At 36.0% G+C, this 17,058-nt stretch overlaps 1 protein-coding gene across 2 annotated transcripts in view; it reads left to right on the top strand.

The window, feature by feature from the left end:
• The window catches only part of LOC141389711 (collagen alpha chain CG42342-like), a 568,185-nt gene that overhangs the window by 464,585 nt on the left and 86,542 nt on the right, over positions 1 to 17,058 (top strand). For both annotated transcript variants that reach the window (XM_073961631.1, XM_073961632.1), the window contains exon 9: positions 505 to 602. In XM_073961631.1, the coding sequence (XP_073817732.1) occupies positions 505 to 602 (98 nt within the window). The remainder of the gene's footprint in view (positions 1 to 504; positions 603 to 17,058) is intronic.

The following is a 17,058-nucleotide window of genomic DNA, read 5'->3' as shown; positions in this document are numbered from 1 at the left end:
GGTGCCACCGTGGTGCAATGGTATGCACGCCCGCCTTGCACGCAGAAGGTCGGGGGGTTTGATTCCTCGGCCAAGCAACATCAAACATTTTTCAACGGTGGCAAAATACCCCTCAGTAATGTTGGCGACATTTCCTGAGTATTTCAGCCTTGAAAAACTTCTCCACAAGTGGTGTCTTAAGACACGCCGTTCGGACTCGGCGATAAACAGTAGGTCCCATATCATTGAGCTAAATATGAATCGGGGTGCACTCATTGATATGAGAGAAGTCTCCCTTGTCCCGTATGGGATGTTGTGGAACAATGTTTTTTTTTTGTAGGGTTAATATTCAGCATATGTTAAAATAGGGGTTATATTTTAGATTGGTGGCAATATTCCAGATCTACTTTAAATTGATCCCAAAAATAGTTTTTTTCTTACAACACTACAGTTTATTAATTTATTTGACAATTGCTTATTAATAACCAACTATTTTAATAACAATCTATTTTAATATTTTTCTAGGACCACCTGGTGTACCTGGTGAAAGAGGTGAAACCGGTCCTGCTGGTCCACCAGGACCACCTGGTGAGAAAGGACCACGAGGCAAACGTGGTAAGCGGGTAAGTAATCGATTTCTCTGTAAATACATTCATCCAACCATCACCATATGGAAGGATAGATAACCTAAAAAAAACTCTTTTGTAAATACTTCGAAACTCTCTTCTTTGCAACTATAAAAAACACATATGGATATGTATACATTGTACATATAAACATAAATACATGCACACCATAGAAAAACACCCTCTATATTTATATATGCAAATGTTGTAAATATTTTGTTAGGTTAAATCGAAAGTGCAAAACCTCCATTACAAACGTGTTTGTGATTTCTTTGTTTCAAATTTGTATAAAGTGTAAACAATGTAAAATACATGAAATGCCTGTCTGATTGACTGACTTACTGCCTTGCTGTATGCGAGCTCTTTGATTGCCTGTAAAGCACGTAACGACATATAAAAGAAAATGGAAAATGGTATTATTTAAAAAAGCAAAAGAAAAATATGTAACACCTTTAAGAGACATGTAAAAAGCCCTCCGAAAAAAACCCAAAATCATCAATATAGACATTATAATATATTCCTACTTAACCACACCCATTTTATATCGATTTAAATGCAATGCATGTTGGGTTTCCAAAAGTAAAATTTCTTATTTTTTGTTTTTTGTTTGTTTTAAGTGGAACACCCAAAGTATTACCAAACTATTGACAATCGACTTATCGAAAATAAAAAACGACTAACAAACACCAAACAGTTAAGCGACAACAACTTTAATAGAAACTTTATTGGAAAATGTGTGAAACTACTACAAAACATAAAATCCTCACAGGAACAATAGCAGCAAACATGTATAAGTATTTTTTTATTATCGTTGTATTTTGCGAGAAGTTTGTTGAAGCCGCTAAAATTATGTTTGTTTTTATATTGGGCGCGCTTGCAAGCGATGTATGTACGCTCCTAACAGTAACGCTGTAACAAGTCTTATGAGATGTCAAACTAGAAAAAGTACAACATCGATAACATGTCAAACACTGCAGTAAGTTTACTTTGAGTTATAACTTATCTTAAACTCCAAAAAAGTGTGCCACGTAAGAAATGAATTACAAAACCACAAAAAGCATTTTATAGACACCGAAATGTGAAAACCAGGATTAAATGACACAATGATGCTGTTCGCTAGCGCTGCACTCCTGCTTCGTTAAATGTGCTGTGGGATAATTGTCGTTGTTTAAGATCTAGGAGGGTGTAGTTGAAAATCACAATATCGCAAGGGTGCTATTAAAAACAACTATTTAATGTGACTTATTAAGACATCGAAATCACAGTGTAACGAAATCGTTTTAATAAAAATATTCTTTGAGACGGATTTTGATGAGAAGTGAGCATAATTTCGCCAATATTTTTTTAATAAAAATATGCACTTTCCCTTAAAACAATTTACTTAAAAATTGATAGATTAGTCAAGCTCGTGGTCTAATCTATCAATTTTTAGGAATAGAAAACAGGTCGAATAACAGAAAACACTTTGTTAAAAAAATTTAAGTAACGTAAATGTTATTCTTTGATCACTTGAGACTCTTTGTTTTTACTTTCCTTTAATCTCCAGGTACAATTATATTAACCAATAAAAATAAAGTTATAAAATAACACACTTTGCCATTATTTTCCAACAACTGAAGCTCTGCTCTCCCCAAACTTTTGATATCCACATAAAGACCGCCATCACACACATAGACATAACACACATAATTAACGTTTCTCTTGCAAACATTTCTGCTCGGTTCGTTTGTCTAACCTTCTTTTTCCAACTTTGTTTGACTTGACTATCAATTCAACCTTTTGCTAACATCCACCACGTATTAGTGTTGTAAGCGTTTTTCTTTCGTGATGATGAGAAACCGATAATGATTACTTTATCGACATAAGGTAGAGCTGGCAAACTATCGATAGTCTGACTATCGTTTTGATCGGTGCCCCAAAGCTTTGTTTCTATCAAACACCAAATTTTAATTATTTTTTAAATAATTAGCGTCAGATAACACTATGCAACACTGAAAATGCAAACAACTTCTAGTGTGCATTTTTTGAAAGTACATATTTAGGCTATAAAAACCCTCGTAGGGTTTTGTCCTGTCAGATCCAGTTCGGATTTTATGGCCTCATCTAAACCGGGCTAAATTTACACTTTTTTACACTGATCAGGCCTTTATCTCAGAAATGAATAGGAATTTGGCCTTGCTGTCTTTAGCAATATTGTAGCCCTAAACTAGTAGAACTTATCTTTTGAAAAAACCACATAAGAAAAACTCCATCTAGGGCATCAAAATCTATAAAATATGGAAAATGTTACGTAATTGCTGAAATTCTGGTCAGTATCGCCTAAACTATTGGGAGTTGAACCAAGTAACCCTTTGCAAAAATCTTCCGAATAAAGTTCTCAACAATTCTTTAGAACATTCTGAAACTCTAAAATGCTTGCTTCACGTTGTTTCAGCGGTATTTTGCATCATATCTTTTACAGCACGTATTTCAAACACAGTTCACACCAACAGTTTATTCTCGCATTTCGGATTTCACTACATTATTGACATTTTTATTAAATCGTCGTTGAAAAATGTGCTGAAAACAACGGCATTGAGACATTTTACAACAATGACATGTTCTGAAGAGTTGTGTATTACATTCCAGGGAATATTTTTCCTAAAGAAAATATTCAGAAAAAAATTAACGGTTTTGGAGATACGGTGCGAAATGTATAAAAATTGTGGAATTTTTGCATATATTTTGAAATTTGAGGCAATAAATGCAGTTTTTCGAGTTCATTATTTATCCAAATATTTTATTCTTGTTCTTATCTACAAATTTGCTTCAGAGGTCAGACGAAGATTCGCATTGGTTTCAGAGATATAGCCCCGAATTTCTTTAAAAACTCAATATTTAACCATGTTTAGATGGGGCCATAAAATCCGAGCTGGATCTGACAAAACAAAACCCAACTAGGGTTTCTTGTCATTTAGGTCTGTACTTTCAAAAAATCCTCAGTTGTTTGCACAAGATCACCTTAAAAATGTTGCACAGTGTAACCCACAAAACATGTTTCGGTGAGCGAAGAATTTTTTGTTTTAATACTACAATCAAAACGATAGTCGGACTATCGATAGTTTGCCAGCTCTAGCATAAGGCTAAAGACTCGACCTCAACTGTTCAACACCTACACTCAAATAGGATTTGACTAATCAAAATGTGGTTGGAATGAGAAGGGGGAAAGGGAGCGCCAATAACACAACATAGTATCGAATTTCAAGGATGCTAACATTGCTAAGTTAATGTAGTTTCATCACTACTTACCTATGTAAACCACATAATCGAGGTATAGAGAGAGAGGAGAAAGAGAGGAAAACGGAGGATAATGAAAATAAGTAAGAGAGTGTATTTATGGAATTAAAGAGGATTGGATTAGTAAGTTAAACACTCAATTTGAAATAATTTAGAATTTATTAGGCTTTTAATTATTTTCTTTGATTAACAAAAAGAAGTTGATAATTTTTATAACATTTTCGGAGACGATAAAATTCGCAACGAATTTGCCGATTCGGTCCAAAATTTGACCTTCCGTTACCTCGCCCAACAGTTAAAAATGTCACTAAAATGGTACGCGCTATATCTGTTGAACGGAGCAACCGATTTTGTTCAAACATTGGATCTCCTAATATTTTGTAAAAATGTTGTTTAACTTGAAAAACTGTCCATATCGGTTTTCTCCTTAGGGTGCCTTCCCCACAAAATATCAACATTTTTCTTTATGTGCAGTTTAGGATCTGTTCAAAGATCCTTTGAAAATTGTACCGATGCTACACCTTGTGGTCCTGTTTACAGCGACCATGCCTCCTGACATAGTGGTCCAAAACCTCTCTGATACTTTTCTACTTGATATTGTCGACCACTAGAGCTCATCTTCCATGACAAGGCGAAGAATGTGATCCAGCACATGATGCTTTCAGCATTTGCTGCAATCGAACTACAAGACCTGTCATTTAGCTATTGTATCGCAGCAGAAGAACGCCAGCTGTCAAGGCATACACGAGTGGTTTAAGCCCAGTTAAGATCCGGACGATGCAGCCGCCTCAATTCCAATTGGGCCCGAATTGATGTCACGATACCCAACACATGTCCAGAATCTGGAGTTGAATTGCACAACACGCTACATTAGTTTAGCTGCCCAGTCCTTCTGATATTTTTCGAGCTTTTCCGTCTTTGACTTTGAGTGCAGTCACCTTATTTTCTATAGATCAATTTTTGTGGACCGTCCCGATATTCAAAGCTCTCAAGGTGTTTGTAGTCAAAATGCATGCTCCACTTCTGAAGATAAAGCGTGCTTACCGAGTACTACTTCACCTGAGCAACTTGTTTGTAGATACATAGCTTTGTGGATAATTGACTGGCATGTGGTTAGGATTTCAATACTCTCAGCGGAAAACTGCTTTGTGGGTTGACAACTTTGAGCTTACAACAAACCGCATATTGTCATGGTGCACAATGATTCGTCTTCTCTTGTCCAAGTTTCGAATTTCTGCGAAGATTTCAGGAAAAAAATTGTGGACCACTCAGTATTGACCTCCTACGTTCAAATCGAACAACTTTCGTTGGGTTTGGCTAGTCTTCGAAGACCCACAAGGTCGATTGGTCTTTCGTTTAAAGCTCATACTCATAGATCCACGATTCGTCACATGTGGTGGTATAATAAACGTCGTATTGACTTTATTATATTTTTTGCCCCAATCGAAACGAGCCTTTGACTGATTGATTGATTGAGATCCAATGTGAACATACCACTTTTACGACCAATACTGTAGTGCGATTCTCTAACACATTTTTTGAGTTACCGACAAAAATCGGTAACATTTAAACGCAAAATTATGAATGAAAAGTTCAAATAAAAGTTGACAACACTGTTGCCATCGGTAGAACTTTACGACTACTTTTTATTGGTCGCTAACTTACCGAATAATATCGTTAATTACTGAAATTATAAGCATCCTAATTTTACCGACATTTGTCGGTAACTCAAAAAATGAGTTAGAGAATAGCACTACAGGTTCATGAAATATCGAATGTATGATAGGGGAAGAAATGCTTAAGGAAGCCTCTATCTAACGGTATGGCACATGACGATCTGGAATCATCAATCGATCAGTTCACGCACGGCATCTATGGTCGCATGCCGTTTTTAGACAACCTTTGCCACTAGAGACGGGCGCGTGTCACGATCGTGACACTTAACAACAACCAAGAACACAAACCACTAAACACTATCGCGGCGACTAAGTAACAAACACTTTAGTTGTTGTATAGTGTAACGATCGTGACACGCGCCATTCTCTATTTACGACATTTGTAATCGATTGAATTAATTAAACCAGATTTTCAGTTGATTCATCGCCATTAAGCGATGATAATCCACGCCGAAAGTTGATCGCACAATAATGTTCATAAATTAATTCAATTTTTGGCAAATATATTTCTCATATCATTATAAACAACACAATGCCCGACCACACGTCAATCCGTGCCGAGTACGTTTATATACTTTACAATGGAAATGCCAGATGGCGCTAAGTGTTTCCTAGACTGGAAATGTATGTATCGTATTTATCATCCTGTATAACTCCCAGTCCAACAGAGTTTTCTTATACAACTATTATTGTTGCCATGATCCAAATATAATTTTCTAAAATACATTTTTAGTTTTTCCCACCTTTTGTCCTTTGTGACTCCTTTATTTAATGTGACTTATACATTTAGGATGAAACCTTGTCGTGCAGTGATATTTGTTAAGTGTCCTTTCTTTAAAAACCATCGTATCACGTGTTTCATGTACACGCGTGGCACGATAGTTTTTAAACCTCATTGCGTGAGTAAAATAAATGCCAAAGTTGCGATGTGGTGTGTTTTTTGGATGCATTGGTATCTTAAGGAATGTGTGCACATTTCTCTCTCTTGTTTGGAGTTTCAATGACAATATTCAACATAGAATTCTGTTCATTTAAAATTACAATCCTCCCTAAAGGAAAATAATCTCGCGTTTCTAGACAAATGATTTCGATTTCATAGCTCCATTACATGGATACCCACAACAACAACAGACAATATGTATTACTGAAATTGTTACATTTTCCAATCTTCTTCACATAAATCCTAGGAAATCATAAAAAACCTTGGGTAAGAGTCAATGAAAAAGTCTACAAACATACAAATTACAGTAAAAGCCGGTTATAGGCAAAATTCATCTAATGACTGTTTTTAGTAATTTTTGTTAGATTGTCTCTTTTTTAGTAGAGCTGCATGATTGAAATATTTCCGCAGTGAAAAAGAAAGACCAACCTCAGTTATTCAGATCGTTTAGTCGTTCATTAAGGTAAGTCACATTAGGCAGATATTTGGTCCAGCGACAGTCGGTGTGCGCTTACTGAGAGCAAGTGAGCATAAATTTCAATGCATTATTTACGCTCACTTGCTCTCAGTAAGCACGTACTGACTGTCGCTGGGGCAAATATTTGCCTAATGCTACCTTAAGCGGTGTTTGCACTAGCCATCAATGACATTTGACCCGAAATAAAAACATTCCGTAACTGCCCACACAGACAATGTAGAGACGTAATTTCACTGAATTTTTTCTGGTGAGGACGCAAAAAGTAAATGGCGTAAGGAAAATCCCCAATATTCTACACATTAGCGACTGTATAACGATGGAAAATTTCAGGTCATATGACATTGATGGCTAGAGTAAATACCCCTTCACCATTAGTTTAGTATTCCAATTAAAATCTTGTATGTTCTAAAATAAAGAAATTCTTTTTACAAACAAAAAATATATATTTAACCGAACAACCCAGAGAGGATAAGAGGAGAGTTTTTGCATATCAAAATGTGCGGAGGAACTAGTTAGTTCCGGTACTACCCTCCACTGATGAGCACGGTAACTTACGAATTGCTTATCCGATTTGATCGAAATTCTGCACAATGTAAAATTTCTTCTAAACGTACATCATGTTCAATGAAGGTCTACATCGGACAAGTTCTTCAAGTACCTCAATCACAAAAGATCAATATTTTTGCTTAAATGCAGTTTAAGGACTGTTCGAGATTTTTTTTTTAACTTTTTATCGAAAGCAGTCTTTGTGGTTCTGATTACAGCGATATATACGTTTTTTGTATGCAAATGTATGCTACGTGATTAAACCGAGCGAAAATACCCCTTAAAACACCTTACTAACCCATTATTTTAACAAGGACATGTCGTGCGAAATTAGTGGTTATTCTTTAACCACTGAAATAAGTAGTCACTACTTTTAGCAAATACGTATTTAACTACTTATTTTAATGGCCAAAGAATAACGCCGACACGTTCTTATTAAAATAACGGGTCAATAATGTGTTTTGTAAGGGCTATTTTTGCTGGGAATGACCAAAAATCTCAAAAAAGCCTACGGTGTCCCAATAATAAGGACGGTCGACGCGATAAATTTCAATAGAAACGAATCTCAAAATTGAATCTAGGTTCAAGATGGACTACATATGTCGGTTCACATATTCATGTACCTCATCCGGAAAAGTTTAATCTAGTTTAAGACTACCTCTCTTATTATGTTGAAATTTTAATAAATAGCAGTGGTTGTGGTGTTGACTTCACCATTATATATTTTTGCTAACGGAAGCCACTACTTCCTGAGATATAGCCTCCGCAATGTCTCAATATTTGGGTGCCATCGTGGTGCAATGGTATGCACACCCGCCTTGCACGCAGAAGGTCGTGGGTTCGATTCCCCGGCCAGACAACATCAACATTTTCAATGGTGGCAAAATACCCCTCAGTAATGTTGGCGACATTTCTTGAGTATTTCAGCCATGTAAAACTTCTCTATAAAATGGTGTCGTAAGACACGCCGTTCGGACTCTCAATATTTAGGGACACTCATACACCTTTCGCTTCATCTTTCGATAATGATTCCGAATTTGTACTCGTATTTAGGCTTTTGCTTCTATAAGGAATAAACTGCCTTCTTTTACAACAAACCACACCGTACTGTAGTTAAACGAATGCAGTCGCATTTTTCTTCCCTCCTTGAATGTTTGACGCTTAAAGCTGTTGTAAAATAAATGATAATAACATGAAATAAATCGATGCCAACATTGTCACCTTTAGCAACTTCAATTACTCCATTCCATAGCTTGATAAATGCCAGACAACCAGAGCAGTGTGTGTGTTGTTGTTACAGAAGTCCTACGGATATATAGGAGCAAGGTGAATAATGTTGTTTGCGGGTTTCGCTTGATGCATCAACCATTCTTCCTTCCAACCATTCAATTGTCGTTCACATAGTTGTTCTGGAACACAATGTTTTTTTCGCGCTTTTGTTGTTACCTACTGTTCGTCTGTCTGCCTCCCTGGCTGTGCGTCTGTGTGTTTATTTCGCAGAAAAAGGAAATTGTTATGGGATATAACAACATGCTGTATTATTGACAATGTCATTTGTAATGATGTTTGTTTGCAAACGAACAACACAAGTAGATGGATGGCTGGTTGGCTGGCTGAATGTTTGGTTGGTTGACTGACTAAATGTTGGTAGTGGCAGTCCAATCCACCATAATGTCATGTACACTTTTCCTGTTCGTCATTGGTGATGTTCTTGCTGTTTTGAGTAAATGCTGTTTAGTTATTGTTACACTATCATCACAATATACCACCTGATGCTCTTCCATTTGAATTGCAGCAACAACAACAGGCATTTATTTTTTTTTTTCTATTTGTTTTCCTTACCACAAAAATTCTTGAATGATTTACATCATGACTTCTGTAAAACAATTACTTCAATTCTTTTGAAGACTTCAAGCCACAACATTTACGTTTTATAAATATCTGACTTAAAGTCGTCAATAATTAACTGTAAGTCAACAGCCAACAAAAATGAATCGTGATGGCTTTAGGCATGTTTGTGGTAGGTTGTTGTTTAATATACCAACTTCACTTTAAATGAGGTTACAAACACAGATGTGTTCTGTGTACGACGAGTCGTCTTGTTTTTCTGAATTGAAATTGTGAAATACCTAGCATAACATTTAAAAATTCTTTTAAAGAATTTTATTAAAGTTCATTGATTCGCCTATAACTTTACAGACAAATTGTGTGTTTATGGCATGAACACCAAAGTAATTTTCAAGTTAATTAAAAAATATTTTGTATTTTAGGAGGAATGTCAAACATCTTCTCTACTGTCCATAAAGAGTTGCTTGTAATTATGCTAAGGAGAAATATTTTATTGAAATAGTCATAAATTTTGAAAATTTTCAATTTCCATTCGTTATTTATTCCGACTTATTATTTTAGTCCCTATGTAGATAAGTGCCGCAAGACTGTATTTGGTCAAATTTTGCTATACCCTATTTTTAAAAATTAAAAGAAAGAACTGTATGGGAAAGCCCTAGTCGGGCCTGACTATACACCACATGGGAATATGATATCCAAAAAAAAATTATATTTGCTCCAATTAAATGTCAAATGATATATAGGCATGTGAAATAAATATAAATCTGAATACATTGAATATAATCTCGCTTCTCTTTATATTAGGCAAGATGTGAAACTATAGCGCTCCCCTTGATAAACACTGCAACAACTTTTCCCCACTAATAAATAAAAGTTGCTAAATAAAATATTGAAACAATGACTCTTGGATTAAGCTTGACGATTCTCCAATTGTCCAAATCTCCAACTAAAATTATTGATGTGTTAGATAACTTACGAATTGAGTAAGCGAATGGGCTCAAACTTGGCATATCGTAAAATGTCTTTCAAACGTAAATCAAGTCAAAAGAAGGTAGGTCTATATCGGCCAACTCCCTCGGGTACGTACGTCGAAAAAGTTCACTATTTTCGCTTAAGTGGTGGCTAAGGTCTGATGGAGAATTGTGTTTTACCCTCCACCATAATATCCCCGCAAAATTTCGGATCCGTTAGTCATTATGTAACCCATTACAAAGTAATGTAAACAAAGATAACTACTTATATTACTCCTTACTAAGTTATGAGTTCGATGGCAAAGAGCGTATGTGTCCGACTACAAATCCTAAGGTTCTGTGTTCAACGCTCTCCGCCGGCACGCGAGCTTTTTGTTGACAAAATAAAGAACAGATGGTAGTGCACATGTTAGCGTTTAAACAACGCTTAATGTTCTTACGCGTGACCGAGTGTGTAGAGTGTTTAGTAGGGTTATAACCAAAAAATACTACCCCAGTACCATGAGGGGAAATTTTGCTGATAACGAATACGCGTTTTTTAAGTCGATTCGGCGATATTTGATATTTTTTCCTATTTAAAAATTTAAATTTGTTTTGTTTGAATAAATATTTATAGAAAACAAATAAAATTCTCAATTCATCAAAAATGACCCCTTATTTCACAATAGTTCTTCATGATCTACACGGCTACGCGGTTGTATTTTTGATATTTGCAGCAAAGTTATAACCCTAGTTTTCAGTTACAAATCAGATGTTCGCATGATCAAATCCAACAGAGAGCGAAATAAAATAAAAATATGAAGTGCATTGAAATTGAAAACAAATTCCACCTCAACTGTTCTAAAAGTAGAATTTGTTTAGCTTATTTTTCAACATATAGTGGCCACAGAAAAACTAGTTCTAGTGGTCATAGAATAAGTAGGAATTCAGTGCGACATGCCCTTATTAAAATAATGGGTTAGTAGAGGATTTTGCAAGTAGTTACGACTACCAAAAAGTACTATAAAAACCCATTATTAAGTAAGGATTTTTTTGCAGGGATTAAATTTATAATTCGGTTTGTAACTACATAAGTAGTTCGGGCTACTGGCAATTCAAACAATCCCACGGCAGCGGGTTCTTTCGTACCGGATTGACCCGAAACCAAAAGTGTTTCGGCCAGCGGCTGCCAACCCAGCATCTTATGCTGCTACAACAACAACTGGTAATTATTATTTTTCGTAATGGGTTATTTGACTCGTAATTTATTGGGTTGTATGAAAACCGAACTACAAAAATTGATGAACTTTATTTTTATTGTCTCCTGAAAATTTTAAAATTTTACATAGGCGGTTTTGTCACAAAACCACAGAATTGTATTACCACATCGTTGCCAGCTACTCATCAAGATGCATCCTCCAAATCAAACAAAATTCTTGAAATTCTTCTTGTTGCACAAACCTTATTAAATATTACTTCAAGTTTCCTGCTTATCCTCTTAGCAAACGAAAAAACGTTTTATTTTGTGTAAGTACAATCCACATGTATACTGCTCAAGTATATTATCAAAAATTTAAAAGCAATTACAGGATGTTAGAGAAAAAAGATTGAGAAAAAAAAGCGCGTGGAAAACTGAAGAAATTGTTTGCCATTTCCTGACTTGTTCTTTTTTCTGCCACAAGTTCAAATCCCGCATAAATGATACTGACGTGTTCCATACAACTTGTTTTTTCTACTTCAACTTCTTTTCTTCTGTTCTACTGCTTTTGACAGGATTATGTTGGCTATGCTTCTGCTGCTGTCGCTACATAAAGCATTAGGATATATACCAACATCACGTTTCTGTATTGGAATCATAATTCTACTTAAATCAAGTCAATGCCGTCATCATCACCAAGTGAACTATGGAGTATCCAAAGAATAGAAGAAACGCGAATAAATCTCTGCCGCAACATCGTTAAAATAAAGATCGTGTTCTTTGCTTTGATTGCTTTTTATGGGGCGTGAAGGGGTGGGGGGAGAGAAATTGTAGTGACAAATTTGGCGAGGGGAGGAGAGTATAATATCTCCACTTCATACTACTGATGCGTTTAAGATATCCTGTTGTTTCCCTTTTGTGCAGCTACCTTTCCCGTAAAGCTAAGAAATTATTTCTCAACTCGTTCTAGAGAAGAAAAATAAAAGAAAGAAAAACTTTACAAAATGATTTTATGGAATTTTATTTGTTTTTTCTTATAATTCAACATTTACTATCACAACATTCTATAAGCTTATGGAACACATATAAAAGTCTAAGATAATACTAACGACGAGACAAGTGCATATTATTGGTTTTATAAGATTGAAGTTGGCGATGATGATGATGCCGTTAAAAAAATACTTTCCCTGTAAGGATATTGATGATGACGATGACTATGAGTGCGACAAGCAAAATGATTCCACCACACAAGTGTTAAATTATCATCTTCGACACGACCCATATGTGTGTTGCAGAAGTTATGTTAGTGTATGTGAGCAGAATTTTTGTACCAGCCTTGCTGCTACTCATATATTGTGCAAGTGCCACTTGTGGTGTTTATGTCATAGCCGACCAAGAAGAGCGAGCGCTTAAATTGTTTATGTGTGGGTAAAATTACACTGACAGAACAGGGTGATGATTTTCATATTGAGTGTGAAATGAAAAATATATTGTTGGCGCGTTCGCTTTGTATGACTTAAATTAAAAATAATATAAATAACTTCATAATTTGAAAAGTATTTTTCTTCATATGTTAATTTTTTTGAGAGAAAAAACAAATTGTATATAAAAATGATTTTTTAAGACTTTCTAAGCATACATACATTTTTTATTGTTGCATTGCAGACGAGGCATTCTGCGTCATTAAAAATATTAATACAAAACAAAAATCATTTTCAAATTCTTCCCTCCACATATTTGCTGTACAACTGCAAAATCTTTTCTGTGTACCCAAAAATAAACAAATAAAGCGGCATCAACCTGCTTGCATGAAATTCAGTACAAGACTGAAGTAAAAAAATCAAAACATTTGCTCTCTTACTTTGCGTTCGGGTCGCGTGTGTGTGATTTGCCGAAAAACTTCGTAACCAAATCAATACCCACGAACGGGTTTGGTTTATGTGCCTTGGCAAATGTGTGTCTATGTATTTGTACGCTAGCCCAACAATATGAATGAATAAAATCTTCTCATTCCTTCTAGCAGCACATATAAACATTAGTGAAAGAACGTGATGAAGACTTTTTATACAAAGCCATGCATTTCGTTATGTTGTTCTATATCCATATGAATGTGTGTGTGTGTGGGTGGGGATTGTCCTTCTTGCCATTCCCAGCCAGTGGCTGAACAAGTGTATACAAAAGATGTATTTGAAGTATTACAAGTGTTACTTGACATACAATAAAAGCAAAAAAAGACTTTAAATAAGTCTAAGAAGACAACCCAACAGATACACACATACATACTTCAGTTCACATTGACCCTCAAACATTTGCAGTAGTATGTAATAAAGCATACATTTGAAAACAAGAAGAAGTGCTACCATCATACAGAGAACATTAATGTCATTTATGGTTTCCTCGTCCCAGTAGACCAAATATGACCTTCTGAAAGCAAAATGTCCAAAAAAATTATTATTTATTATTTTATTATTATATTATTATTATTTTTTCGTTATGGGGGATAAAATATTTTAATAATAACTGCAATACGACGTGTTCACCTGCCAATTTAGTTCCTCATCGTATAATTATTTAGATATTCTGGGACATTATGTCAAAATTAGAAAGAAAGAGTACCTACTGTAAAATTTCAAAACTCTCCTCATACTTCCCTTAAACCACACTTAAGCGAAAACTTAAAATGTTTGTGAGGAGATACACAAAAATGTTCCGATATTCAACTCCTTCGAACTTGATGTACGTGTCGACGGCAGATTATGATGTGCATAGTTATGATCCAATTTTGACCAAAATGGCTGATCAAGTCGTAAGTTATCGTGCTCATCCGTAACTTAGTTGATACAGGCGGGATTTTTTTAGAGGTGGTCGGACCTATACTACTACACCTTTTGGAAAATTTTTGAAATTTCGTATGGGAGGTATCTTAAGGAGAGCACCGATATGGACCGCCATATTCTAGCCTGTAGTGCGATTCTCTAACTTGAAGTTGCCGACAAAAATCAGTAAAATTAAAAAGCTCCCAATTTCTGTAATAAACGATGGTGTCATCGACCCTTGCGCTAAAGGAATATAGATGGCTGCACCATCCCGAGCTTAGTGGAGCCAAAACTACTCTGGCAGTATACGCTCCTATGCTGCGATAAATGGGGGATGTTCTCCGCGAACCACTTCGACACGATAGTTGTTTAATACATCTGCGGCTGTATCTGTGTAAATGTTATTTAATCCTGCTTGGTAGGCCTGTTCTTTCCTGGGTTGGAGAGTCCTATCCATTTGTATGGCTCTCGCGGTAGCACGAGAGCAAGTACTGCAGGACCTTGTTGCTTGGCATGTGCGGACAACATGAACATGCTGCCAAATGTGACTCCTAGAATTTTGGGGTAGTTTGTGGTCGGAATTCTGCTACCAATGACATTCAACTCTGTTCTCACATCTGCCGTCCATATGGTGAACAGAGTGGCCGTAGATTTAGTGGCAGACAATTGCATATTCCTCGCGTGGAAAAAGGTGGTAAGATCAGTCGAATAGGAGTGCAGCCCTCAATGCTGATTATGGGCAACTGGATAACTATTTTTGATGTTGGTGTGGACTAAAGCCTCTAGCGTCTTTGGTACGGGTGACAAAAGTGAAATATGTCTGTACGATTTGCGGCCACTTTTTCAAGCATCCTTGCCTGGCCTCCTTAGCGGGACCACCCTACACATATTCCATACTTCGGGAAAGATGTGGGTGGCTAGAAACAGGTTAAGAACTTTAGTAATATACTCTACTCCCTGCGCATCCAGCTGTTTCAGCATTACCATGGAGATTCCATCAGTGCCCAACGCTTTAGATGATTTAGCGTTCTGCTTATGTCTGGCGAACTGTGACACCCTCAGTTAAGTCTGGCCGTGCAAAACGATCAGCTATCAATCTGCTCAGCTAGCACTATACAGGATACAGGATACACATGTTTGTATTTGTATTCGTATATAATTTGTTGGATCTGTTCAATACCTACCTCACCGAGGAATATCTTATAGTGCTTTTACGGGCCGTGAAGTAGTTCAAATTACAACATATATTTGTGTTTCTTCACGAAGTTGATATTTTCAAATGGCGCAATTTGTGGTTCAGATTTCCACGCTAAAATGAATGTCCACATTTAGGTTCACTACTCTGTTACTTTTTAAATTATTTTTTGGAGTTATAGGATCGGAGTATAAAACTTCTTAAAATAATTTTCAGCGCATGACGATTTTGTTCCCATAAATGTCGATGAACCCCTTTATAGATCGTTAAAAGCAAAATCCGAGATACCCATATCTGTTTGCCTGAAACCTCTTTTGGTATTGAATAGTTTAACCGCGGATACCTACAAACATGGCTCTGAACTTGTTTGCGGTATTGGGATACGGATGCGTCATTGATATTCTCCTGTTTTTAATATTGACACTAAATTGCTTAAAATTGATCAGGATCAGAACAGCGGACATGCGCTGCTTTTACCCGCTCGAAAAATTTGCGATTGATGTTGAAGATTTTAGATATTATCCCAATTTTCCAGGCATTCGAAGTCTAGATTCACATTCCTATCAACGCTTGAGGGGTTTATGTTCCCCAAGGTTTGGTTATTAAGACGAAAATTCACTATTTTTCAGAATTTTCCAGGAAATCAAATAAATTCCTTCTGTTACATGCTTCCCAGCTTAGTCTCTTAACTCCTTAAATTATAAAAATCCACATATCACCTATCACTTGGTTTAGTATTAGCATTATGAGTTTTACAATGGTCGTTGTAATTTCACATCATAAATATCCAATTTATTCCATTTCCGCTTCACTGTTCCTTCCTCGTGAACATCGCAAAAAATGATCAACAACCTTCAAATGTCGCGAGGTCCGTAAGCCCATTCAACACTGCTGCAGCATTACAAGTGGCTGACGAGAATGGCGGCATTCTCTAATATCATTGAACATGACGACATTCACACACACATCACTATTATAAACCGCTCTGAATGCCCTCCAAATGCCTCGAAGAGTCCCTAGTGTTGTTATGCATTTGTCATAACATAACATTATCATGGAACTGTGAGAAGTCTGATGTTACTACCAGCATTGGTGATGATGATGATGCTATGCTACTGTTATTGCGCTGGTGATGCTGCTTCTCTTCCTCATTATATATGCCATACATAAAGAATATCACATAAATACTCAACTCAATAATAATAGCTCAGCCGATTCCTTTTCGATGAACACACACCATCAGTGTCAATACGAGTACTTGTTTCGTTGTTCGTTATAGAATATTCCACGTATGTAGCGATGATGTATGCATGTTGTCGGAGAACAAATTTTGAAATAAAATATTAAAATATGTGAACATAACGAGCTTTACAACATAACCATGGTGTGCTAGCTAACATGTTCTCATATGGCTTGATATTTTTGAACAAGGATTTATGAAAATTTCTGGAGTAATAAAACTGTGCTGGGCAACATTTGGTTAGAGGGGATAGTATTTAAATATGGGTCATGGATGGATACATTTTAAGG

Source organism: Musca autumnalis, unplaced genomic scaffold, assembly GCF_047663935.1.
Source record: "Musca autumnalis isolate F117 unplaced genomic scaffold, ASM4766393v1 scaffold_1, whole genome shotgun sequence".
In the NCBI taxonomy this organism is placed as follows: Eukaryota; Metazoa; Arthropoda; class Insecta; order Diptera; family Muscidae; genus Musca; species Musca autumnalis.
This window is presented reverse-complemented; position numbering and strand designations above follow the sequence as displayed.